Source organism: Strix uralensis, chromosome 21 (genome assembly GCF_047716275.1).
Source record: "Strix uralensis isolate ZFMK-TIS-50842 chromosome 21, bStrUra1, whole genome shotgun sequence".
Lineage (NCBI taxonomy): Eukaryota > Metazoa > Chordata > Aves > Strigiformes > Strigidae > Strix > Strix uralensis.
Genome location: NC_133992.1, coordinates 671,380 through 697,400, shown reverse-complemented (window position 1 = coordinate 697,400; position 26,021 = coordinate 671,380). Strand labels below are relative to the sequence as shown.

Genomic DNA, 26,021 nt, shown 5'->3' with positions numbered 1-26,021 from the left:
TGTGTGTGTGAAGAGGGTTTGGGAGGAAGCTCACCCCGTAGGGAGCCAGGGACGCGGCTGTGACTGGGAAGGGAGGGGGTGTTTCAGCCATGCATGGCTCTGCCCGAGGCCAGTGGCTGCAGCTGAGGTCTGACAAACTCAGCACTCACAGCCAGGTGCTGCAGCTGCCTGGCAGGCAGAGAGGTGACACCTCCTGCCATCAGCCTGGGCATGGCCCCAGCAGCAACACGTGTGGGATTTCCCAGCCCATCGTCCCCAGCTCAGGCCATTCCCGAGGGACTGGGGCAGTAAATGGATCCCAACATCCACCAGCTTCCTCTGACCTCTGCTCCTGGCGTTGGGCAGGAAGAGCATCTCTGCTGCCCCACGCTCCTCACCTCTCTGTGCGCAGGCTGCACTTCTGGTTTCCAGGTTTGCTGTTGTCTGTCCCACCCAGCACATAGAGACACGTCCCCACCAAACAGCCACGCTGCCAGGAGCAGCTGTCCCGCGCCAGCGCTCTGCAAAACGCTCGAGTTTAGGGGTTTGGGGGCCGGCATCAGCCCGGTTTAGGTGGCCTCAAGCATGGCCTTGATGCCCACAAAGGGACCCAGCGTCCCAGCGCCACAGCCCCCCCCCCCCCCGGCAATTTGGCCATCAGCGGGGACGTGGAGGTCTGCGGGATCCCCCCCCCAGGCCGTGCGGGGGGAGCGGGCGGGGTGATGCTGCGGGGGTCCCGGCCGGGCTGGGGGCTCCGGCGCTCCGGCCGCGGTGCTGCAGGAGGGGCGGGGCTCGGCCTCGCACGGTGGTCCCGCCCCCTCCACCGGACCCCGCCCCCCCCGCCGGGCCCCGCCCCGCCGCCGCCGCCGCCGCCCGCAACCGCCGCGGCCCCCGCGCCCGCCCGCGCCGGTGGAGGATGGTGGCGGCCCGGGGCGCTGCCGCCCGCCGCGGAGCGCTGCTGCTGCTGCTCGCCGCCCTCGGGGCCTGCCGCCTGCGCCTCGCCCGTGCCGGTGAGTGCGTCTCCGCGTCCACCCGTGTCCACCCGTGTCCGTGCCCCTCCCGTGACCCCCGTCCCCTTTATCGGCCCCCCCGCCCGTGTCTGTGTGTCCTACCTCCCCCGCGGAGGGCCGCGGATGCTCCTGTCCCCTTCCCAAGCGACCCGCGTGGCCCCTCCCACGGCGAACCCGGGGCGGTTGCCCTCCCCCATCCCCACCTCCACGGGGGCTCAGGCTCCCAGTCCCCTTGGGAGGGGGCAGCGGGTCCCTCCCCGCACCGCGGCTCCCGTGCCCCCCCCCCCCGCCCCAGCATCCGGGGGGCTCCGGGAAGCTGCCGTGGGTAGGGGCCCGCTCAGCATCCCTGGGCAGAGCGGTCCACGCATCACCGCGGCCTGAAAGCAAGGTGGGAAACGGTCCGTGGGCTCCCCCACCCCCACGCAGCCCCACGGGGTGTTTCCCACCTCCCCCGGCGCCCAGCCAGGCTCCGCAGCGCTCCCCGGGGACGGGCAGCGCCACGCCATCGCCTCCTGCCCGCTGCCGCAGGCGGGGGCCCTGGCAGCGGGTGACATCGGCTCAGGGCTGGTCCCCGGCAGTGGTCCGGGGTACCCACAGCTGTGGGGCCTCATCCCGGACTGGGGAGAGAACACGCGCTTGTGAGAGCAGCCCTACGCGGGGGCCCTCACGAAGCACCTTTGTTGGGGGAAAAAAATGAAAAATAAAACCAAAAAAGACCAAAACAAACAAAAAACCCTCAAATAAAACTGCTGTGGTGACCGAGCCATCTTAGGGAGCCGCTGGGAGGCTGCGCCAGGCCGGGAGCTCACCTGCCCCGAGTCCCTCCCTCGAGGGGAGCAGCAGCAGCATCACCCCACAGGGCTGAATCCGTGACAGGGGCGTTTCTCCTCTCTCACGGGGCAGAAAAAATGTGTGGCTTTCATTTCCCTCCCAGCAGCACCACCTTCGGCCTTCTTTCCATTTTCTTCGGGGTTGTTTTGAGGGTTTAGGGTTTGGTTTTGGGTTGTTGTTGGGTTTTTTTTAGTTTTGGGGTCTAGGTTAGTGCATTTTCCCTCCCGGTGGGTCTGACGCTGGATGCGCGCCATGTCACCTCTCTCTGTGCCAGCTGCCAGGGTGCACGGCGTGATGGGCATAAACACCACCCCTCCGAAAACCCCAACTGGCCCCCAGCGTTGCTGCCTGCAGGGAAACTTGGGGGCTGCCCGCCTCTGCCCGCACTGGCAGGGAGGTGCCGTGTCCCTGCCCGCGGGACAGCGTGTCTCTGGGCAGGTGCTTTCCGCCTCGCTGGCTGCCGGAGCTGGGGAGCCCCTCGTCACTCCCAGCATTGTTTGCGGATCCGATATTGTTCTCCCCGCTCTGGCTCGCCAGCGGGGCAGGCAGCCTGCCGTCAACCGGGGACGTTGCGGCCTCGCCACGCTCCTGCCTGCTCTATGGAAGGGTGAGAAGGTGCAATATTTTTTTTTAAGTCTCCCAGCAGTTCAAAACATCCGGGTCTCTCCGTGCTGAGGGGCTGGAGGCAGAGGTGAGGATGCTCCTGCGCTCTCCCTCTTCCTGTGTGGCGAGGCCTGGGTGGCCCGGCCGGGGGTACCGGTGACGCAAGCTGTGATGGGGGGAAGGAGATCCGGGCAGCTCTGATGCAGCCACCAGTATAATCTCTGCTGCCTCCAAATTTAAAGGGTTGCGGGGGGAATAAGCTGGCCTGGCAGTGCTGCTGGGGAGGGACCCCTGGAGAGGCTGCTCAGGGCAGCTATTCCCGTGGGCTGTCCCGGGGAGGGGCGGGAGGCAGCAGAGTTTCCCCTTCCTCTCCCCTTCCCAGCCCTGGGCGAGGGGCCGCACTCCGCCGGCAGTTGCCTGCTCCAGTGACCGGGTTATCACACGCTCTTGGCACAAGTGGGGTTGGGATTTTCAGCTCAATGTCTTTCCCCCAAGCGAAGGCTGGGGATGGTTTCTTTGTGCTGTTTCCAGTCATGTCGTCGTCGTGCCGCTTGGAAATGCTGACAGCAGCATCCCATTGCTGGGAGGTTGGGTTTGTGCGACGTGTGGCAGTGGGGAGCTCTGGGCTGGTTTCTCCTGGGGATGGCTGGGGTGCCTGGAGGAGCATCCCTGGGATGCTGTGCTGGGAAAGGAGTCACTGTCCTGCCCCTGCAGCCTTCCTCCCCAAGCGCAGTGGGTCAGAGGAAATGTTGGCTGTTTCTTCCCATTTTATAATTTCCCTTCCTGGGCAGGTGTGGCAGAGCTCGGCTTTCTCTGGGGACGGCTGCAAGGTGGCGGTGGCAGGACCAGGGGCAGCTCCCGCTCCCGGGCGTGCCAGTGAAGCTGGCTCCTGGTGAGGAAAAGGTCCTGGACCACCATACCCGCGTCCTCCTGCCTCTGCAGCTTCAGCAAAGCTTCTTCAAACGGAGTCTGGCATCTCCTCCTCCCTGCCTTCATCTGCCAGTGCTGCAACCCAGAAGCCCCTGCAAGAGGTGCCATCTCCCAGGGTGCAGCTGGCACATGGCATGGTGACACCTTCATCTTGCCAAGAGCCTGATTTGAGCTGGAGGAAGGGCAGCAGCTGGCTTTGGAGGTAGTACAGCGGTGGTTTACTTTCGGTTGATGCTCCTTATTTGGGTTTTTCCCCCAAGTGTCTCTACCCAGCGCACCCGGCTTTGGGCATAAACATTTCCTCACCCATTTTCTGGCTGCATTTCCTGGAGCGTTAGTGAGAGTCAGACTTCTCACCCCTTCTCGAGTAATTTGGCTGCCAAATTTAATCTATTATTATTATTATTATTATAAACAAAAGAAGACTTTCCAAATGGGATGACAGTTGAGAACCTCTTTTTTTTTTAATAAGCCTTAAAACCCCGGCCCCGCTGCTGCAGCCAGCACTTTGCATCAGAAACACCCAGAGAAGCTGTTCAGCAATAAAGGAGTGGTTCTTGCTAGTCCAAGTGACCCATTTGGCCACAGGGGAACTGCCGGCTCCTCGCTGCCTTTCCTCCTCACGCCGCTCCTCAGGGATGGAGGTGGGGGCAGAGGTGCTGGTGCCGATAGTGGCTGCCCCAGCTCTGCGGTGGTGCCGGGACTTCTCAAGGTGCAGAGCTGGGCACAGCAAGGCAGGAGCTTTGTGATGTTCGCGTGGCTCAGCCTGCGCTGGGATTGTCCATCTTTTGGCTTTTCATTTGCTTGCTTTGCCATCACCGTGCGGGGGAGGGAGCCGTGGCAGGGTCAGGGCCCAGCGGGTTGTCCCCGGGGCCCATCACCCTGAACACTGAAGCTGGGGCAGCTCCAGGCACCTCTTGGGAGCATCACAGCGGCACTTGGTGCTGTGCCTGCGGCTCTGAGACTGTCCTGCCGAGCTTCCCAGGGCCCTGCCTGGTGGGTGAGCAGGGGGTGGACTCTGAGCCCCCCAAAACCACGCGGGTTGGTCTGTAGAAAGCGGATACTTCCAGCCCCAGCTTTTTCTTGAGACACAGAGATCGTCTGAGTGCCCCTGGTAGTGGTGACAATGGTGGGCAATGGTCCCGCTCAGTGGCCTGCAGCCACCCCATTACTTTGGGCCCCTCCATGGCTGCACGTCGGGGTGTCCTCTGCCACGCCAGCACAAACCAAGTGTTTCCTGCGTGGCAACTGGGGTGCTGCTTCCCCAGGAGCTGCGCGTTGCTCCCGAGTTTAATTTTCTGTGGGATTTTATTCTTGGAAATAATGTTCCCCCCATGTTCTCTGGGGTTACATTTGCTCAGTTGGCTCCCAGTGTGGGAGATGAGCCCTCATGGGTAGGTGAGGTGTGGGGAGAGCTGGGGACGTGGTGCATGAGCATCCCTTGGGGCTCCGCTGGTCGGTACCTGCACTAGGGACCTGGGCAGGGCTCCGTCCACAGGCCTGGGGAGGGGGAACGGATGGAAAGAGGCCCCCCATCTCCACGATCCCAATTCCTGACATGGTCAGCATCAAGGAAGAGTTTATGGGAGACACACGGTGAAAGTCCCTCCTCTCCTTTTGCTGCAGCTCGCTGGGGACCCACAAACCCCCGGCTGTGCCCTGTGTGGGAGAGCTGGGGCTCGGGGTGGGGAGACCGTGATCCTGCAGCCTGGGAGGTGCTGTGGTTACACTGTGCAGGGTCAAGCCTTTTGGATCCGCAATTCCCCTGGCAGCTCCGGGCACGGGTTTGGGGTCTGCAGGCAGTCTTGAGGGTCTATAGAGCAGGACCCTGGCCTAACCCTGGGGCTGCGCTGCCCAGAGGGGGCTCCTTGGGGCTGCCGTGGCCCTGCAGAGCCACCCCCCTCCCCAGGGACCCTTCAATCCCCAGGGGTGCCAGGGACCTTCCTGCAGTGCAAAAGGGAAGACAAGTCCAGGACATTTGCCTGAAATGGCTCTTCTGGGCCATGGGGGTATTAAAGGGAGGTAATCGGTTTAGCTCTGCCACACGCTTACGGGGGGGGTGCTGGGGACAGGAGGGGTTATGCGGATGCTGGGGATGGGAGGGGTGACAGCACTGGGGACAGGGAGGCTGATGGTACCAGACACTAGAGGGATGATGGAGGTGCCAGGGATAGGAGGGGTGACAGGGGTAGTAGGGGTGCCGGAGATAGGAAGGGTGACAGTGTGACAGGGGGGGTCACAAGGTGGCTGGTGTGCTGGGGACAGGAGAGATATGGAGGCACTGGGGACAGGAGGGGTGATGGGGGGTTCTGGGGACAAGAGGAATGATGGGGGTGCTGTGGATAGGAGAGGTGCAGGGGTGGCCTCTCCCTAGACTCAAGGCACTGGGTCCCTGGGCACTGGGGACAGGAGCTGCCATCGGTCCCATCCCTGCATTAAACCCATAGACACAGCACCCCAGTGCTTCGTCCCCACGGGGGGCTCTGGGTCTGGTCCTTGATGGGTGCCATGGCTCCCCCGGGCCGGCTGCTCCCCAAAACTCCAGAGCATGGCCCCAGTGCTGCTGCCGGTGCTGGGGCATCGCCCTTCCACGTCTGGGCTTTACCAACGGCCACTGCCACAGGGGTACCCAGAGCACCTGGAGGCGGCAGCAGGCCTATAGCTAACTGCTTCATGAGCCTGACGGGAATTGCAACGGGAAGAAAGTAGCCGTTGAGTGCCTGGAGCACGCTTTGAATTGGAGGAAGGAAACGGAGCCAGAGCAGGTCCCAGTCCCTGCCTCTTCCTGTCCTGGAGCACCGGAGCACCGCAGGCTGGCAGCTGCCCAGCCTAACCAGTGTACCCAGTAGCGTGTTGGTGGGGTCTCTCCTGCATGGATGGAGAGGGCAAAGCCTTTGTGGAGGGAGGTTTGCTCTTTGGTGGGGAGGACCCATTGCTTCAGGTGGATGATATGAGAGGTGACATGTCAGCTGGTGTGCTGGCAGTGACCCTGGCTCGTCACAGCACAGGGGTGGGGACTTTCTATAGAAAGGAGACGGTGACAGAGCTGGAGGGCAAAAGGTTGGGAAGGCACCGCTCTCACTGTATACCCGTAGCACCCATGGGTGCTGCCTGGGCTCGGCTGGGGGTCTGCAGAGGAGTGCTCCTGGGGAGCCGATGGCTCTCAAGTCTGGGAGAAGCAGCTCTGCCTCGGGGAGCTCATCATCTCGCATTTGTCGGGGATTATTTCCCAGCTGACTGCTAAGCCAGGAGAGAGGGCGGCCCTGGTAAGCTGCTGGTAATGTGACCCATCCTGCAGCCCTAATTCTTGGCTTCCTGGTTGGAAAGGAGAGGGTTTCCCTGAGCCGTCCACTTCCTGCAGGGGATGAAACCCGAAAGAAGTCTCCAGGTCCAGCTGTTCCAGCACTGTCTGCAGCCCTTTTCCAGGAGCCCTGGGATGCTGCATTCATGAGCATCCCTGGGATGTGCCTGTGCATCCCACAGGCCCCCCATTTTCTGGGCTCACAGGGGGCCCTTCCATTTGCTGGGCACTCTGCCCCAGTGGGAAACAACATCCCACAGGTCTTTATCGCTGGTGGTGGCTGAGTCAGCGTGAGTGCAGCCATGGGTGCAGCCCGAGCAGGACAGAGTGAAGTGGCCCCTGGTTTTCCACCTACCTCTCACCTTGTGTGTCGGCGGGGATGTGGGCAGTCTGTCTGGGGGTCCCTGCTCATGGGCTGTTGGAAAGCCATAAAGGTCAGCCCCTATAGCCCCCGGCACCTGCTGATAAGTGGCTGTGTGCCCAAACCCCCATTTCAGGGTGGGAGCACCGAGACTGGTGCCAGGCACGAGGTGGATGGTGGGGACAGGACAGACGGACTCCCCAGCCCAAGCGAAGCCACCTGTGCTGCTGCCACTGCCTCCGAGCTGCCCGAGGGTGTTTAATCAGCAAAGTCATGCTGGTACATCTTTACCAAAGGCTGCAAAATGTCTCTGGTGGCGTGGGACGCAGCAAAGTGTGGGAGGGGTTTGGCTTTGCCAAAGAGCATCTGGCCCCGGTGGGCACAGTGGTGCTTCACCAGGGAGCTGCCGCTCCGGGGTTTTATTTCCAGCCCAGCAGTGGGAGCGTGTGGCGGCTCGCAGATGGCTGAGCTGTGCCAGGGCAGCTCCTTGGGTGCTCGGCTGGGAGGCTGTGGGCTGCCCTCTCCCACCTCCCCGCCGGCAGCAGTGAGTCTGCAGGGAGAGCTCGCGGGTGGCTGCTGCTCTGCTCTGTGGGTGCTGCCCTGCTGAGCTGTGGGTGCCCAGCCGGCGCCAGGAGGAGAGAGCTGGACTTGAGCCCTTCCCTCGAGGCTTCAGGTGGGCCCGTGCTCAGAGCAGAGCAGTAAAACCCCAGGCATGGCAGTGACAGGGCTGCCCTTCCCATGACACTGGCCCGGCATGAGCACACTGCCCACGCAGGACCCGCTGGCGGCAGCGCCCGGCACCGTGGCCCTGACCACCGCCTGTTTCGCCTGTCACACTGTGCCAAACTTCAGAGCCCAGACAGTAAACAAAGGAATTCTAAAAAACCCAGCCCCAGCCCCAGCTGGCTCTGGGCAGGTACGAAACCCGTTGGTATTTGCTTGAGCAAAACCTGATAAACAAGACTGAAAGTGGGTGGTTCAAGCTGCAAAGAACAGCATGGTGCTTTTTGGCGTGGGGTGGCATCGGGGACAGCGTGGGGTCCCCCATACAGGTGGGTGCACACCTGGTGATGCAGAGCCAGCAGCAGGTTTGGATGGGCAACACTGGGGAAATTGCATATGGCACCTGTTTTTCTTTTTTTTTTTTTAATTATTTCTTCTATTCCTGAATACCTGAGGCAAAGTTCTTGTGGCTGCAGACAGCCCTGGCACTGCAGAGTCACCCCAGATGGCGAAGGATGCAGCGTGTCACCCTCCCGAGGCAGAGGCTGGAGCTGCGCATGAGCAGCTGGAAGGGGACAGCGAGCCACGGCCAGAACTGGCAGCACCCAGGGGTGGCTGGGCTGGGGGACCAGTGGGTCTTGCTCAGCTCAGTACCCCTCCAGTCACCACTCCACCCATGGGGCTTTGGGATGGGGCGAGGTGTGACGTTGGCTTGGTGGCGAGAGACGCGTGGGACTCTGCATGGTGACAGTGGTGCTCTGTGGCTCCTCTTCCCTTGCTGTGCCAGGAGGATTGCCAGGGCAGGGAACAGGGATTTTTCTGGCTCATTAAGGACTTTGAGTAGCAATGACACAAAATCCTCCATCAGCCTGGCAGGGGGAGGCTGCCTGGTGCTCCCTTTTCCCTCAGCCCTGGATCACAGGAGCAACTTGAGATTTTGGGGTGCTTGGAGACGGGGTCTGCTGTAGCGTGGGGCTGGGCTCTGGGGTAACGCCAGCAGTTGGGGGGGTGAAGTGTTTGGGGTCCCCCCACCTCTTGAGAAGTCTGGCTGAGCCACTCCTGGCCCTCTGTTTCCTCCTTGGCCTTGAACCTGGAGAGGGGGACAAGGCTCTGGGACCCCATGGTGGTTGCCTCAGGGCTGCAGCAGGCAGCTGCCCTCGGTGTGGCTCTCCTCTGCCACACAGCCCTGCTGCCTCCACAGGCCCCTGCCCGCCCAGCACCACTGCACACCACACTGCCTCCGCTGCCTGTGCAGCGGGGCTCCAGCGTGGGCAGCCCTCCCCGCAGCACCTGCTGGGGTGGTGGTTGAAAGCAGCCAGCAGTGGCATTTTGCCTGGGTGACTGCCCATGGTGGCACTTCCCGTTGTTCCTGGGTGGGGACGCTTTCGGTGGGAGCAGGGTGCAGCGGAGGTGTTTGCTGTGCAGGCAGGGGGATACTGCCAGGGGGTCCCTGCGGGGATATCCCTGTCCCCCAGCCTGTGGTGCAGGGCTGCTGGCACTGTCCCTTGGCCATGACGTAAGCCGCGCTGGGACCGTCTGCCCGTGTGCTTTATCAGCTGGGCCAGAGCTTGGCGCCTGCCCGGCTGAACCAGAAAAGCTGGAAGCTGGGACACGAGCCCCGGTGGCCTGGGGAACGGGAAGCCCAGTGGCACGTGGCCTTTGCTTGGACAAACCTGCCGAAGCAAAAAACAAACAAGCACTTTGCAGCTGCGAAGTGCTCTCCGGTGGGACGACAAGGGCCGGTGCTGGTGCAGGAAGGGGTGGTGGGGGCCACGGCCGTGCCGCATCCGCCATCCCCAGGAGCGTCGTGACGTGGCCAGCGTCCCCCTGCTCCCAGCGGGCTGCGATCGGTGGAGAGCCCCGCTCTGCCGCCTCCGCGCGCAGGAGGGGTCTCCGTCTGCTGCATTTTCGGGGGCAGGAGCACGGCGGTGACGTGAGCGGCTGCAGGCAGCGGCAGGGCTCCCGCGGGGCTGCCGGAGCAGTGGCAGAGCTGTGCTGGCCACGGCTGTGGTGCCAGCGGCTGTGCCCGGGGAGGGGGATTGCTCCCGGGGGTACGGCTGTGCCTGAAGCTCCGCCGCCCTCCGCCTGCTCTCAGGGACAAGGAGCAGCAGGGCAGAGGGGTGCAGCCGGCTCGGGGAGCCCGGCAGGGCCCAGGGCCGCAGGCGTGGTGACCCTCCTGCACTTGGTGTGTGGCAGTTGTGGCCGGTGTGTGCAGCGGGAGCAGCGCCGGGGCTGGGGCACCTGCCCGGGCAACCCCACGCATCCAGCCCACGCTTTGCTGTGTTATCGTGGCTGCCCAGCTCACCCCGGGGGCCGAGGCCCGGCCATGGGGGGAGCGAAGCTGCGGCGTTTGGGTGTCTCAGCCCGCCCTGCTCCTGCCTGCTGCTGGGCAGGAGCCCTGCCCCTGCCCCAGGGAGGCCGCGGGGCAGAGGGCAAGAGGATCTGGGGGTCTGGGGGTGGTTTGGGGCAGCACGCCCGCCTGCCCGGAGCCAGCTCCAGCCCTTCAGAGCCAGGGGTAAAATTGCAGAGCCGGGAGAGCCCCGGATGGTGCCAGCTGACAGCAGAAGTGCTGGGAGAGCAGGCAGGCTGCAGGCAGGTCCCACAGCAGGTCCCACATCACCTGCCTGGAGGAGGAGGAGGAGGAGGAGTGACCTTGGAGTGGAGCTGGCAGACACTGCACCGCTGCGGGGCCTGGGCTGCCAGCCCTGCCTGCAATCTGCCGGCCCTCAACCGGAGCCATTCCTCGGCTGCGGCGGTGTGGGGGCTCAGCATGGTGTGGAGACCTGCACCCCTGTTCCCAGGGACCCCGATCTCCCCCCATGCCTGGCGGGGTGACTGTCCCCCGCCTGGGGCTGTGTCTTGCTGCCGTGTGGGGCCGGCCCCCCGTAGCCCGTGGCTGGCAGCTCCCAGCTGGCAGGTGTGAGCTCCGTGCCCGCTCGCCCGCCACGGCCGATGCCCAGTGGGCTCTGCCAGCTCATGCCGTTGGCAACTGAGAGGCTGGGCGTTGGCGTTGCCAGTGCATGGAGCGTAAGCACTTGGACCAGTGCTCAGCACTAATTAATTATCCTCTTATGTTAACTTTTATCTCTCTATTTGCAGCAGTGACACAGTGGGGGCAACTCCTGCCTTCCCAGCCATCCGGACATCCTCCCTGGTTCACTGGGGTTTTTTTACATGTGTGTTTTGGCACGAGTGTCAGAAAACCTCTTCACCCAGGGCTGTGGCTGCCAGTAGCTCCGTGCCCTGCCCAGCCATGGCAAGAGACTGTCGGACCCTGTGTCATTCAGAGGGGTGCAGTGGACACCCCCAGTTGCAGGTGCTGTGCTGGCCCCGGGACCTGCCCCAGGTGCCTGGCACGGCTCCCCCCAGGGGCTGGGGGTGTTGTGCTGAGCTTTTCCAGCCAAAAAACCTGTCAAGGAAGGTGTGTGTGTGTGTACGCGCTCATATCTCAACACTCCCATGCCAGCGTTTCCTCCCGTGCACGGGGCTGTTCCTGCTCACGTGCACCTCTGGCTCGTGCTCACCCACTGTTTGTCTTTCCGTGCTGGCTGCACGGGTCCTGTTCACCCACTGGCCTCCGCTCCTGCTTGTGTTTCTCTCTGCAGAGAGCCACCCTGCTTTCTCCAGCTTGTCCCAGCCCAAAGCCCGGTTTAACGGGTTACCTCTGGTTGTGCTGGGCTTGCTGCCCACCTGCGTGGGAGGTTTGCACTGTGGCAGCCGCAGTGACAGTGGTTGGATGGAGCATCCCCCTCCTCCAGACCCCCCCAGCACATCTGGGCAGTGGCATCCCACCTGTGCCATGGCTGACACTGGCTTTGGACTCCATGTTGTTGCCTGCTCCTCTCGCTCCGCCTTACAGCTGGTTTGCGCCTTCCTGCAGGCGGATCTGTGCTGTCCCACAGTGTCCCTGCCCCTGGGACCAGCCTGGGTGCGTCCTCGCTGTCCCACTCATGGCCAGGGCGTCCCTCCTGCCCCAGCAGCCGGCGGGGCTGGCCATGCTGGGCTGCACTGGTGCCAAGCAGGGGGCACAGTTGGAGTAGGGGATCCCAAATTCTCCCAGACTCAACAGCAGCCCCACAGAAGCAGAAGCAAGACTGGGGGCTGCAGCCTGCAAGCTGGCGCTGGTGCAGACGGGCAGCATGGCTGTGACATGGCCAGTGCTGGGGTGGAGACAGGACCCACGTGCTGTGCCAGCCTTGGCACCCACACTGGGGTGGGCGTGCAGGAGGAGGGAACCCATGGCCAGAGCACTCTGATGGGGAAGCCAAGAGGTGGTAGGGAAGGTCAGGTACACCCTGAAACAGGAGCTGGACCTCATCGCCTGTCTGCTGGGGCACATGTGGGTGGGCAGGGAGAGCCAGCAAGGGAGGGGTGGGTGGGTGGCAGCAGTTGGAGATGCCCCCATGGCTCCTGAGTGCCAGCACAGGGGGTGCTCAGTCCCTGGCACCCAACCTGACATGGTGCCCACTCTCACCAGCCCAGCCAAGGAGCAGCTGGTGGGCTCAGAGAGTGGCAAAACCCCCATGAAAGCCCTCACCCTGCAGGGCGCCCACGCAGTGATATCTGCTCGCTAACCAGAGATTGATTACACATGGGGAGTTTAACTAGATCAGTGCCCGCCTGCCTTGCTCCTAATCCCAGCCTGTGACAGCTGGGCAAGCACAGCTTGTTCCTCAAACAGAGATAACAACCTTTTATGTATTCCAGGCTGGGGTTTATTTAACTGGTTGCTGGGCACTGGCTTGGGGCTGCCCCCTCCTCACCTCTTCCACTGCCCCAAGGTGGCTCCAAGGGTCCTGATGGGGTTTCATGGTGCTGGGTGGCCACAAGTGCCGGATGACCCATGCCAGGGTGGCTTCCTCCCACCTCCCACCCAGCTTTCACCAGTGCCTCTTTTGAGGGGATGTGTTCCCACGGGCCCATGGCACAGGAGGGGGTTTCCAGTGTCCCTCCCCAGCACACCGCGGGGATGTGGCATGTCCCCACCCCTGGGTCTGCGCAGTACCAAAACCTCCTCCTGCCCCTGAGTGTCCATGTGTTTTGGCTGTTTTGTGATCTTTGAACAAAACGGCCTTGAGAGCGAGCCCAGGGCAAGCAAAGCAGGCGGCCGAGTCCGAGTTCTGTGCTTAAACGCCTGATTATTTTCCCATGAAGCATTAATTCTCCCCAGCCACCTGGCCGAGCCCCACGCCGTCCCCAGGGAGCAAACCCAGCTCCCACAGGCACGGTGGCCTCTGCCCCCCACCCCAAGCAAATCCCACCCCCCCCGCCAAGGCTGCTGCACCCAGCGTGGATTTCAGCCAACCCTAATTGCAGCTGCTGAGAAAACCCTGCCCGCAGGAGGAACCACTGCAGCAAAGGCAGCTCTGCCCTCCTCGAGGGTGATAATGCAGTGCCCCGTGGGGTGCAGTGCGAAGGGGTCTGGGTGCAGTCTGGGTGCCATTGGTAGTGGCTGAATCCTCCAGTGAGCACTTTAATGGTGAAATAGGGCCATGCAAATGGGGATTTGTTGGGGGTGGCATCCTTCCTGGCATCCCACACTTGTTGCTTTAGGGTGGCACCCTGCTCAGCATCCCACAGTTGTTGCTTTGGGGTAGCATCCCGCTTGGCGCCTGGTGCAGCAGAGCTGCCGCCGTGGCCCTGGAGCTTCATGTCCTGGTGGCTCCATCCTGTGCCGGGACTCCCCACCGTGCCATGCCTGGGCACAGCAGCGGCTTGCCCCCCTCACCCCCAGTGTGCTGCTGGGATGGGGATGCTTGGGGAAGCCCCCAGAGCTGGGGTGCCCCTTCCCCTCAGGTGCTGGGTGCTGTGCTGTGCCGGGGCTGCCGTCCCCCAGGGCATGGGGACGGGCAGACGGCAGTGTCGGCGTGGGCAGGGATGGCTCAGGCAGCGTGGGATGGTGCTGGGAGCCGGCTCCTGCCATGACTCATCACTGGGGGCGGCCAGGCCTGGCCCTGCTCCCGGTGAGGGCCCTGGTGGTGCTCTCCTGCCTGCTGCTGCCTGTGGGAAAGCTGTAGGCACGGCCACATGCAGCAAGGTCAAGGGCAGGGCTGGGGAAGCTGTGTGCTGCCCCCCCATCCAGCTGTGCACCCCCGTCCAGCTGTGCCCAGCCCAGGACACAGGGTCCACACTGCCACCAGCCCGGCAGGGAGGAATGTCTGTGCTCATGCGTGGCAGTGCCAGCAAGTGTCACTGTCCCTGGCAGTGGCTCCTGCTGCTGTCACTGAAAGCCAGGACCCACGCTGCCGGTGAGACCTGTGCGCTGGCCCTCTGTGTCACGGCCCTGTCTGGTCACAGTTCCTCTCTCCGTCTCTGCACATGGTTTGCCACCATCACCCAGGCTCAGGACTCAGCCTTGTGTAGGACCCGGGGACTTTGTGTCCCCCCAGGAGGTCCCACTGGCTTGAGCCAGGCTGGGGTAAAGAAACTGGGCTGCTCATGGCCATGGCAGCGCTGCCATGGCATGTTGGGTCCAGGTGAGGTTGGAGCATGGGGGGCTCCTGCCTCACCCCAGGTAGTGGAGAAGTCCCTGGGTCTGACATGGAAATGAGATGCCCTGTAAAGTTGGGAGGGAGGTTTGGGCTGTGGTGCGTCACCGGGGGAGGGCTGGGTCCCACTGGTTTCCCCCGTCGCAGCGTCAAAGGGATGGACACGGAAGGTGCTGCTGCCTGTGATGACCTGCCAGAGCTGTGCGGAGGCGTTGGGCAGGGGTTGGTTTGGAGGTGGTTTTTCCTGACAGCTACCACATGAGGGTCGGTTTGTGTTGGTCAGATTTCAGTTGCCAGCCTGCTCAGCCACTGCCTGCGTGGTGCAGGCAGGGGCTGGAGACCCCCATCGCAGCCAGCTCTGTGGGACTCAGGGTGTCACCTAGGGCTTGGGGTGTCCCACGGGATGGTGGCACCCTGCAGCTCGTGGTGTCCTGTGGGATGGCGACACCCTGGGACTTGGGGCATCCCAGGGGACGGCAGCACCCTGGGGCTCGGGGTGCCATGCGGGAGGACGGGCACTGCCTGCTCTTCCCTGCAGGCAGCAAACTGCCTCACGCAAGTCATAAAATCATAGATTATCTTGAGTTGGAAGGGACCTGTAAAGATCATCGAGTTCAACTCCCAGGTCATTAGAGCCAGCGCTTAATTGCAGCCAGTAAGGGCTTTGCAGAGGCAAAGGGGGGCCAAGGGGCAGCTCTGGTGAAGCACATCCACGCCCATTAACTGCAGCAGGAGCTGCCCGGGGCAGCTGGGTCCCACGCCAAGAGGCCACAGACAGACCCAGGGGAGCATTTGACCCCTCTCCTCCTCCTGACCTCTTTTCTCCTGTCCCTGCAGCAGCGTCGTGTCCCCGGAGCCTGGATTGTGCCCTGCAGCGCCGGCAGTTCTGCCCGCCGGGGTCAGGCGCCTGCGGCCCCTGCCTGCCCACCTTCCAGGAGGACGACCGCGGGCGATGCATCCAGAAGCAGCTTTCCCCCAGCGGTAGGTGCACCCACCCCGCAGCAGCCCCTTCTGCAACCTCCCACCTGCAAACCTGCCCTGCACCTCAGCAGCTCCAGGAGCTTCCCACGCCTCAGGGCAGCCCCCAACCCCAGCAGCACCTCTGCTCCCCGTCCTCTGGCTTCTCTCCACGGCAGCCAGATCCCTGTGGGGCTGGCAGCTCTGCCCCCTCTCACCCCAAGCCCCAGCTCGCTGCAGTTGTGTGGTTTTGGGGCTGGCAGGGAGCGCGCAGACCCGACCCCACGCCTTGTGCATCCTCCTGCAGCCACACTAGTGACCATGTGTGCCACTGACCCTGCCAGCACCCAGCGGTGCCCAGGAGCGCGGGGACAGGAGGGGGCCTCGGTGGCTGCAGGGGTGTCCGGGGTCTGCCCGGCTGCTCTGGGGTGGGAGCTTTTCAGAAGAGGGGATGTGGCCGTGCAGAACCCCAAGCTTTGCAGGAGCAGGGTGGCGGCTTCTGGTGCACAGAGCCGTGACTCCTGCAGACCCCATGGCCGAGGCAAACGGGTGCCCACGGCCTCACCCATCCCAGAGCTGAGCCATGCTGGTGTTTGGGATTTCAATCCCTGGTACCCATTGGTTTGAGATTTTGGGCTGTGGTTTGGGGCTGCCCAGCATCCATGCTGGGAGGGTTGGAGTCGGTCAGGAGCCCTGCCCAGCTTCGCATGAGGGCACCAAGGGCTGCACTGGGTGTTATCCCCTCACTCCTTTCCCAAGGGAGCTGTGGGGCTGTGGCAGTCTGGGTGGCTGCGCTGTGGCAGTGGGAGATGGGCAGAGCATCCCTGGGGAGCAGCAGCCTGTGGGCACCCGTGACACCCCATGCAGGGCTCTCCCACCCGCCGGTGGTGTGTGGAAGGTGCTCCCAGTGCAGCTGTGGCACCTGCACCCTGGCTCAGCCGCACAGGCTGCGCTGGGGGCCGGGCACACGCGTTTTTTAGGGTGATCCACAACTCTGTGCAGCTTGGAAAGCTGTAGGCAGAGCTGTTTCTGTGCCCCCCACCTTGTGGTTTCTCTTGCAGACTCAATGAACAGGCAAATTAAGACTGTAATTACAGCTCCACCCAATTATTTTTGCTTTAGCTGAAGAGGAGCAGCCTCTGTGTGTGGGGAAGGAGCTGGGACCCGGCCGTGCCCTTGCACGCTGCTCCCGGTGGGTTTTGCTGGGGACCCCCCAGGTGTGGGGTGAGGGCTCTCAGGCGCCTCTGAGCCGCCTCCATGCCTGCTGCAAAGTGCATCAGCATCTTCCTCCAGGCTGCCCTTCTCTGCCTGCTTTTCACTCCTGCTGCCCCCCAAACCCCCTGGCTAAGGCAGGGTTGTTTTTTCCATGGCGGGCAGAGCCCGTGGTCCCTGCTGGAGCTGCCTGCTGCCCGCGGTGGGCAGAGTTGCCCAGCTCCGGCATGGGGCTGAGCCGGTGCTCACCAGGCAGCATCCCTGCCGGCTTAGCAGCAGCAGCCCCCCCCACAGCCCCCCGTTCCCACCGCAGGGCCTGGGGAGCTGCTGAAAACACACAGGATGGCTTGTCCCACACCGGGCAGTGCGGGTGGGGAGGACAAGCACTGGGTCGCTGGGCCGTGGCAGGACCCAGAGAGGCAGCTCCTCCCATACCCAAGCTGCTGCCGGCATGGGGGGGACCTCTGGGTTTTTGAGGGGGTTGCTTTGTGTTCTGGTTCCCGTGTCTTGGGCACATTCAGGGTCCCACCGGGGTGCAGCCGGAGCTTCCCTTTGCCCATGGCTCAGCCCGTGCTGTGCAGAGGGTGGGCACGTGAGGGATGGCAGAGCCCATTGTGTCCTTCATGCCACCAGACTCCTGGCAGGAGGATCACCCCTTATATCAGAGGGGAGATCCCCAAAGCGGGGCCCTGGCTCTGCGCAGCACTTTGGCTCTCGGGCAGAGGAGCCAGGCTGCACTGAAATGGGAGTGATGGCTGGTGGGGGGACAAGAGAGGGGGTGGCACAGGGATGGAGTCCAGGCTTGGCATGCGGCAGCGAGCAGGGGTCCAACAGGCCAATGCTCCCTGGCATGGGTACCAAACATGGGTACCAAACAGCTTTAACAATTGTTTGTGATTTATTTTTTAATGTGAAGTCTTGGGAGTAAATTCCCTTCTCAGAAGGGCTGCACATGCGCTGGCATCTCCATAGCAACTCTGCTGTGTGCCGGCTTCTGTAGGGAGACACAGCCTCGGTAGCATCCTCGCCTGGCTTCTCTGGGACCGTGGTAGTGTCCTTTCCCAGCTCCGGCAGGGAGATGTGGGGCCATGGTAGCATCCTCTGAGGATGCCAGGGGGTGGAGACCGGGCCAGAGTCTTTCCCAGCCCCATCCTCTTGTCTCAAGCAATGCCACCACCTTCTGGCAGCAAAAGTGTGGGTACAGGGAAAAAAAAAGGAGGATTCCCCTCCCAAATCCTCTTATTTTAGCATGCAGGGGAGCAGTAGCATCCTGAGGATGCCCAGCTCCTTTTGGCAGGGAGGCACCAATTTTTTCCACGGGTGCTTTTGCATCCTGCCTGTACCGTGGTCTGGCAGCAGCGCCCAGCTGCCCAGTGCAACAGGGGGATCCTGCAGGGTGCAGAGGGGCTGTGATAGCTGCATTTGGAGGGGGAATGCAACGCAAACGGGGGCGTTTGCCGTGGCTCAAGGATGCCACCCTGCGCGTGGGCAGCCCCTTTTTAAAGGGTTAGGCATCCTTGAGCTGCTTGCAACTGCTGGTGACGCCGATCCCGGGATCCCAGCTGCTGCTGCCACGCCATCGCCGCAATTGGTTGCGGCTCCTGGCAGGAGCGTGGGCAGGAGTCGGGGCTCCTCTCCTTCAGTGTACCCGTGCAGGCAGGCACTGAGCGGCTTTTTAGAGTGAAAAGCAGCATTTTGGGGTCTCAGGAGGGCAATGCGTGTGAGAGGCATGTTTCTGCCGTTGGTGACGGCGTGTGTGGGTGTCTCAGCGTACCCGGCGCATGGAGGTGAGATGGGATGCGCGGGACCTCAGAGCGCGGTGTGGCCCACAGCCACTGCGGCTGGGCAGGCAGCTGCCTGCCTGCACCTCGCTGGTGCTGCCTGTGCAGGGGTCTGGGCCCCTGAAATGCTGCCAGCACCCCAGTGCTGCGTGTCGTTTGAATGTGCTGCGATGGGTTTGCGCGATGTGGTTTGGGCTGGTGGGTCCCATCCCTGCTCCTGTTTGGCCCCACCAGCATGGAACCAGGGCTGAGCTGTGGGGCTGCAGGAAGCCCTTTGGGAAGAGGGAGAAAAGGGGGTCTCGGCTTGTAGACCTCGGGGTTCCCCCCTCCCCACTTGCTGTGCTGCCAGCAGCCAGGAGGGCATCAGCCATCCTGGGGAAGGACTACAAAAATAAGTGGGTTTGTAGGAATTTTGTGCCGTCCCGTGGACACTGTCAACATGAGGCTTCCTCTGCCTGGGGCTGAAGCCACTTGTGTCCCTTCTTATCCCCAAACCCGTCCCGGTAACTGGCAAGACCCCTGAGTGCATCCCAGGGTTGAACCCTGGAGACCCTGTGGAGGGGAAAGCCCCAAGGAGGGGCCGGGGGGGCGGGCAGAGCAGCTGGGCTGGGCTGGGCTGCTGTGTGCCAGCCTGGCCGGGCCCTCCCTGCTGCGGGCAAGTGGTGGGACCTACCATGAGAGGGCACCCCTGCCCTGGGCAAGCCCCGTGTGCCCTGTGCCTGCTGTGTGCGCCCTGCATGCCCTGTGCCTGCCTCCTGCATGCCCTGTGTGCACTCTTCATGCCCTGTGCATGCCCTGTGTGCACCCTGCATGCCCTGTGCGTGTCTCCTGCATGCCCTGTGCATGCCTTGTGTGCCCTGTGCATGCCCTGTGTGCTCTGTGTGCCCTGTGCATGCCCTGTGTGCACCCTGCATGCCCTGTGCCTGCCTCCTGCATGCCCTGTGTGCCCTGTGCATGCCTTGTGTGCCCTGTGCATGCCCTGTGTGCCCTGTGTGCCCTGTGCATGCCCTGTGTACACCCTCCATGCCCTGTGCATGCCCTGTGTGCCCTGTGTGTCCTGTGCATGCCCTGTGCACGCCTTGTGCGTACCCTGTGTGCAGCCTGCCTGCCCTGTGTCTGCCCTGTGTGTGCCCTGTGTGTGTGTACCCTGCGTGCACCCTCCATGCCCTATGCAAGACCTGCGTGCCCCCTGTGCCTGCCCTGTGCACCCTGTGCCTGCCCAGCATGCCCAACTTGCTGCAGCAGGGCTGGGGGGAGCTCTGCAGGCCCCCCCATCTCCTCAGCTCCTCTTGCAGCAAGAGCCAGAGCCTGGCGCAGCCGGGCAGGAATTGGGGCTCAGCCCCAGCCCTCTGTTCCTTGGGGAGAAGCCCTGGGCTGGCATTTCACCCACCGACGGTGCCCAGCAGGAACCAGCCATCGGTGCCAGGCTGCTTCTGCCCCACAAACGCTGCAGTGACAGATGTGGCATCACCAGGGGAAATCTCAGCTGCTGAACAAAACAGGGGTGTGGGGATTTTTAGATGCTGAAAGGGAACTTGGCGATAAAGCTGGTTAATGCAGGTGAGCAGTATGGCCCAGGCACTGCTGGCAACGCCGGAAACCACAAACAGCACGGCTGCCTTGGTTTTCTTTGTGCTGCTTTGCACAGCGGGAGGCTCAGAGTGACCTGGGATCTGCTCTTGCTGGTTTTCCAGCTTTGTTTTGCCTTTTCAAGCCATGTCACATTCATCCTCCTGAAGCATTGGCTGTTGCAACTGCATCTGCACAAGGCCAAGGGATGTTGGGGCAGGGCTGGGCAGCGCACCCCATTCCCCCAGGCCTGACAGTGACACACATGGGCATGGGCAGGGCTGTCCCCTAGGTCCCATGGGAATGCGGACAGGCCTTTTCCTGAGCACAGTGGGAAGCTAGAGCCAGGCTGTCCCATCCCAGGCACCAGAATGTCCCCATCGCTGGTACAGGGCTGTCACCATGAGGCACCAGGTCATCCCCTCCTGGGCACAGGGCTGTCCCCACAGGGCATGGAGCTGTCACACTCAGTCTCATGCCAGCTCCCCTGCCCATCAGGAGAGCCTGGCCTTGTGCTGGCACCACGGCCCTCACCCATCGGGCATGGCACTGGTGGCACAGCCCCAAACCTGGCCCCGCATGGCCATGGCACTGCTTTGCAAATTGCTTTGGGGTGGAAATAACAGGGTGCAAAAAGCTGGGAAAACCTGCAGCTCATGGGGTGCTCCAGCTCCTGCCAAGGACGGGAGGCTGGGGGGCAGTTTGGGGAGCCAGGGGACATGGGGACAGTGCTCATGCACTTGTTTAAAGCAAGAGTGTCCCCTTTTAAACTGGTTTTTGGCTTGTGTGGCTCTGAGTCACAGGGGCGTCTGAGTGGCCTTTGTGCCTGGCTCTGGAGGGAACTGGGGTTTATTTCCAAACACTGGGAGCGAGGACAGATTCCAGAGGAGCTGTAATTGTTATAACCTTGAATTATCCGGGAACTGAGCTGCTGCTACCACCTCGCCTTTGTATGTCTTGATTTACCCTCCAGGGCTTCCCGCTGGGGACAGCCTGAATACTACAGCGCAGGGGCAGAGGGAGCAGGCATGGGGACAAGGACTTCTCCTGCCTTTGAAGTTGAGTTTAATCCTGTTAAAAGCAGAGTGGTGAGTGTCAGAGCTTGAGTCTACTTGGCGAGCCTGAGGACAGCAGCTCCACTCCTGCTCCGCACTGTCACCCCATGGGTGGGCACCCCCAGGCTGGGGTGGGGGTTCTGCCCGTGCCCCATGCCCCAGGGGCATCCGGCCCTTTGTGGGTCCCCGGTGTGCACCATGCTGGGGCATGGGCTGGGGCAGCCGCCTCTGAAATGCCCAGACAGCCCCTGCGGATACCTGATGGTCCTTGCTGTGTGGGGCACCCCGACCCCCTCCCCAAAGGGGCTGCATCCTGCCAGGCGCTGGGAGAAGCTGGCCCCTCAGCTGGAGCGAGGGTTCCCAGCTGGACAGCCCTGGATGAACCCTGCTCTGGAGTGGCTCCAGCCCCCTGCACCATACGGGACAATTTGGGGTGAAAACCAGCATTCGGGTGTCCCCTGCCTGCTGTTGAAACAGCCCCACTGCCCACAGTGGGTCTGTGATTCCCCCTGCCAGAGCCACCCCTCGCAGCCCCGGGGTGTCTCTCCTGGTCCAGCTCGTGTCCCTCCTTGCTCAGGGCCATTTTATGGCCGCAGGTGCAGGGACACGGGGCAGGTCCTGAGCAGTGGGTGCTGGCAGCCTGCCTGCTCCTGCGGGGCTCTGCAGGACCCACTGGCTGTGGCACAGGGGCGGCTGCGGCCACTGTTGCTCCTGCAGCTTTTGGGAAAAGCATTCCCCAAGTGGCGAGGACATGTGCAGATCCCAGATCTGCGGGTCTTTGAGACCGCCCGTGTGACCGAGTGCTGCATCCAAGCGGGCTCAGAGTCCAAACCGCCCGCATCTGCTGGTGCTGGGACGTAAGCCCCTTCTTGGGGGAGTGCCGGGGCTGGCCCTGGGGCTGGGTGCATGCCCGCGTCCCAGGTCCCGTTTCACACCCGCTGTCTCTCCTGGCACAGGGCGGACATCCATTCCCAGCTTGGAGAAAGAAATCGATTTTCTGGCAGACGTGCTGGCCAGACAAGAGGCTCTTCGCCCCCATCCTCTGCGGGATGGCAAGCCCAGGAGTAAGTGCCTGCTCCCCCACTGCCACCACTCCCTGCAGTGGTGCCGGCAACCCCACAGCAGCCAGACCCTGCACCCCAGGCTGGTTTGCCCTCCAGAGCTGCCTGGGCACTGCTCCGCTCACAGCTCTGCCTTCTCCCGCAGCCACCCCAGTCCCCACTGGCAGCAGACAGCACGCGGCCAGCGGGCTGAGAGAGGGGCTTCTGCAGCGGGATCCCGCCGGCAGCGAGGCAGCCGCCACCCTCCCCACCTCCACCACCTCTGCAGTCCAGAAATACCCAGTGGAGGCGTCCCCCATCCCTTCAAATGACGACATGGTGCTCGGTGAGACACTGGGGACAGGCAGCTCGTGGCAGGGGGTTTCACATCCTGGCCAGGGAAGCGTGGGCTGGTGGCGCTGTGCCACCGGGCTCACCCACTGTCCCTCCGTGTCCCCTCCGCCTCTGCAGGGCTGATCGTGGTGTGCACAGTGGCCGGGATCTCGGCGCTGATCGTGGCTGCGGTCTGCTGGTGCAGGTGAGCTGGGGACTGCCGCTGCCAGCCAGTCTTTCAGTGTCCTTGTGCCCAGGGGAGCTTATTCCTGTGCTGCCCGGGCGTGGTGGGGAAGGTTTGGAGGAGAGGCGATAGCTGCCCCTGCCAGTCCCCCTGCAGGTGTGGCATCTGCTGGTCGGGGCTGGAGGACAGTGGTGGGGACACCCCCGTGCCAGGCACAGGGAGCGGGTGGCGCCTGGTTTGGGCATCGCTGTGGCGCTGGATGCTGACACTCCCTGCGTGTTGGTGCTTCGTGCCCAGGCCCTGTGGGATGGAGGTGGCTGTGCCTGGGGTGCCGCCCGTCAGGGCTGCCCTTTCAGGGAACAGGGATGTGGGTGGGAGGACTGAGCCCCCCTGGGGTCACTGTCTCCCGTATGGAGTCATCTGCTCCTGTTGACCGCGCTGCTCTCCCCTGGCAGGCTGCAGAAGGAGGTCAGGCTGGCGCAGAAAGCAGACTACTCGACACAGCGAGCAGCCAGCCCCCTGCCCTACGACAAGATCTCGGTAAGGCGCCCACGTCCCTCCTTGTAGGGTGTTTGGTGCTCGGGCCAGGTTTGTGCTCTGTTTGAGGGGCATCCACCACAGCGGGGGACACCCGCCAGCCGGGCTGGGGGCCCTGCAGAGCCCGGTCTCCACGCCTGTCCTTACTCTCTCCGCAGCCTGGGGACAAGACTCTGGCCCAGAGCGCCCAGATGTACCACTACCAGCACCAAAAGCAGCAGATGCTCTCCATGGAGAAGTAAGCAGCCCCAGGAGCAGACAGCAGACCTGGTCTGTGGTCCATGCCCTGACATTAACTGGGGTGCTGTTATCCCCCTGGGCTTCACCCCCTCACTGCATCCTCTCCCCGCAGGCATAAAGAGGAGCCCAAGCTGCCAGACTCGGCATCATCTGACGAGGAGAATGAGGATGGAGACTTCACCGTGTATGAGTGCCCCGGGCTGGCTCCGGTACGGCGGGTGCAGGGCGGCCGGCGGGAACCCTGTGCGTGCGGGGTGGGGTCCGACAAGTGCCTGGGATGTGCAGTTCCTCGCGAGGAGCCTTTTCAACACACCCTTCATGAAACCCTGAGATGGTCCAAACCCCTCTGCTTCCCCCATGTGCCCTGGCCAGGTCCCACTGGAGCCTCCAGTGGGCAGGAGTGGGTGCCCTGGCACGGGCACCCCAGCACGGGGCTTTTTCCTGGGGAGCACTGCCCGTGGCCGTGGGAGGAGAGAGCCGGAGCAGCCAAGGCAGACCCAACCCGCCGTCCCTGTGGTGCCAGGGACATGGTCACCCCGGGCTCCTGGGCACTGGGACAGGGGGGCTCATCCTGGTGCCTTTGCAGCACCTGGGCCGGGGACCTGTGACCTTTCAAAGCCAGGGGGGACTTTTTCTGGCTGGCAGGGGACCCCAGGGAAAGGCAGCGCCTAACAGCCCTGGGTACAAAGAGCACAAAGAGACCTGAAAGGAGCCTTTCACATGGTAATGGCTGCGGAGCCCGGCCATCAGGGCCCAGAATAAGGGTCATCATTAGGTCTTTACAGGCCCATTAAAGGGCACTTGATGGCAGGCAGGCAGTCTGGGCAAGGAACCCCATTCCTGCCAGCCAGGCTGGGGGTCCCATCCTGGGGTCCCCAGCCAGGCTGGGGGGTCCCATCCCATCCGGGACCATGGGTTTTACACATCATCACGCCATCCCAGGATCCCCAGCCACTCCTGACAGTGAGGCAGCGCCTTTCCAGGGGTGGTGGCTGGGTCCTGGTGTGTCACCCCATCCCAGCCCTCCAGGTCCCCCCATCCTCCCTCCTCCCGGCTGGGCTGGGGTTCAGACTCAAACCCCTTTAGACAGGGTGGCTTAACCCCTGCTGGTTTCTGACATCCTGCCTTTTCCTTCCCTCTATCCTGCTCCATCCGCCGCCGCAGACTGGAGAAATGGAAGTGAGGAACCCGCTGTTTGACGACTCCTCCTTACACCCCTCCAACCCCAAGTCGCACCAGTAACACCCCTCCTCTCCTCCGCCCGAGCTCGCTATGGACTCTATGCCCAACACCGGAGGGGCACCCGCAGCTGGGCGAAGAGGCGCGGACTCCGCTCTGCCAGACTGTTCGACGCCTGCCCAATAAACACCCACTAACAGCTATGGGAGGGGGGGATCACCCCCGTTTCCAGCGTTCTTGTCCTCTTTGCTGCTGTGATTGCGTCCCTGCCTTGCCCTTTGCTCTCTGCTCTTGGGGACACGCCAGCCCTGCGGGGGAGGCCGCCGCTGCCTTGGCACAAACGGGGGGCTGCAGCGCTGTCTCTTTGCACTGGGCTTGGAGGAGGAGGGTGCTGGCCCAGCTGGAGCTGGGAAAGGGCTGGAGAGAGGATTGGAGAGCAGGAGAGGGGCTGGGGGGGTCCAGGCATGCTCATGTCTGCAGGGGAAGACATCGGGACTGCCAGCCTGTCCAGAGCCCCTCTGCCAGGGACGAAGACTCCTTGGAGCGGGTGGCATTTCTGAAGGCTCTGGTGCCTGGTCTGCCCCCTCGTCTCCAGCCCAGGCAGCCCCTGGCAGCAGGGTCCCGCTCCGGGAGCCAAGGGCAGGAGCAGGAGCAGGCTCAGGCAGGTGCTGGCATCACTCCCAAGGTTGCACCTTCAGATGTGCCGAGCCCAGCCGGGAGCAGAGGCTCTGCCCTGGCCCCCTGCACTGGCTCCATCCCCTTCTAGGGGTGCTGCTCCCCAGAGGCCCCAGGATGCATACAGCCCCAGTGCTGCTGTGGCCTGGACCCTGTGCCGGGCTGTGCTGGCAGAAGCAGAGGATTTCCTCATGGCAGCCCTGGGTGCCAGCTGGGCTCTCACCCTGGGCCTCCATGGGGTGAAAGCTCAGAAGGTTCAGAGTTTTGGTTTTAAGCCTGTGTGGCCACAGGCAAGGAAGGACTGAGACTGGCAGGTGCTTGGGGGGCTGGGAGGGGTAGCCAAGACACAGTGGCTTTGCTGTGCTGCTTCTCTGCCCCACAGAGCCTTTTGCAGCATCCCCGCGGGGCCTGGCGCACTCCCTGGGCATCCCCCCATGGCAGGGGACAGCCTCTGCTGCTCCATCCCAGGGCACCTCCCGGGCTCCAGAGACCCCCTGCACCGCTCCGCTGCCCATGTCTGCATCCAGGCTCACCAGCCCCCACCAACGCATCCTCACTTGGAGCCCAGCACCGTTCCTCAGCGCCTCCCCTGTGCGTTGGCCGTGACCAGCGTAAGGCCCGGGATGGGTTTTGGGTTGCTATTCACAGATGTGGCTTCATGGCCAGACCCTGGTGTGGCCTGTCACAGCCATGGGTGACCTGTTGCACGCTGGTGGTATCTTGCACAGGGGTGGCCTCTTGCACACACAGGAGCTGTTGCATGCACAGGAGCCATTGCACGCTGAGGAGCCATTGCACGTGCAGGCAGGCACGGGCAGGGCAGGCAGCAGCAGCAGAGCTCTGTGCTGGTGAGCGCTGGTGGTGCGGGACTGGCCCCAGCGGGGTTGCTGGCAGAGGCCATCGCTGCACAGATCCTTTCCCCGCGCCCTGCTCCCCTACCCGTGGGCTGCTGCCCTTTTCCCCGCGCCCCTTGTTGTATGGATTGTAGTTCTTTTAAAAGGAGATTTTATTAAATTACCATGTTTGAGACCTA

At 63.1% G+C, this 26,021-nt stretch overlaps 1 protein-coding gene across 1 annotated transcript; it reads left to right on the top strand.

The window, feature by feature from the left end:
- Positions 1–842: 842 nt before the first annotated feature.
- Positions 843–26,021, top strand: NPDC1 (neural proliferation, differentiation and control 1). Its single transcript, XM_074891434.1, has 9 exons — positions 843–989; positions 15,064–15,207; positions 21,757–21,864; positions 22,007–22,186; positions 22,312–22,378; positions 22,813–22,897; positions 23,053–23,132; positions 23,247–23,343; positions 24,299–26,021. The coding sequence occupies exons 1-9, from the start codon at positions 896–898 to the stop codon at positions 24,374–24,376; spliced, it is 933 nt and encodes a 310-aa protein (XP_074747535.1). The 5' UTR covers positions 843–895; the 3' UTR covers positions 24,377–26,021.

Coding starts and splice junctions, on each gene's coding strand:
- NPDC1 (XM_074891434.1), top strand. CDS start 896: ATGGTGGCGGCCCGGGGCGCTGCCGCCCGCCGCGGAGCGCTGCTGCTG. Junction 22,379..22,812: donor GCTGCGGTCTGCTGGTGCAG/GTGAGCTGGGGA, acceptor CTCCCCTGGCAG/GCTGCAGAAGGAGGTCAGGC. Junction 23,344..24,298: donor AGTGCCCCGGGCTGGCTCCG/GTACGGCGGGTG, acceptor CCGCCGCCGCAG/ACTGGAGAAATGGAAGTGAG.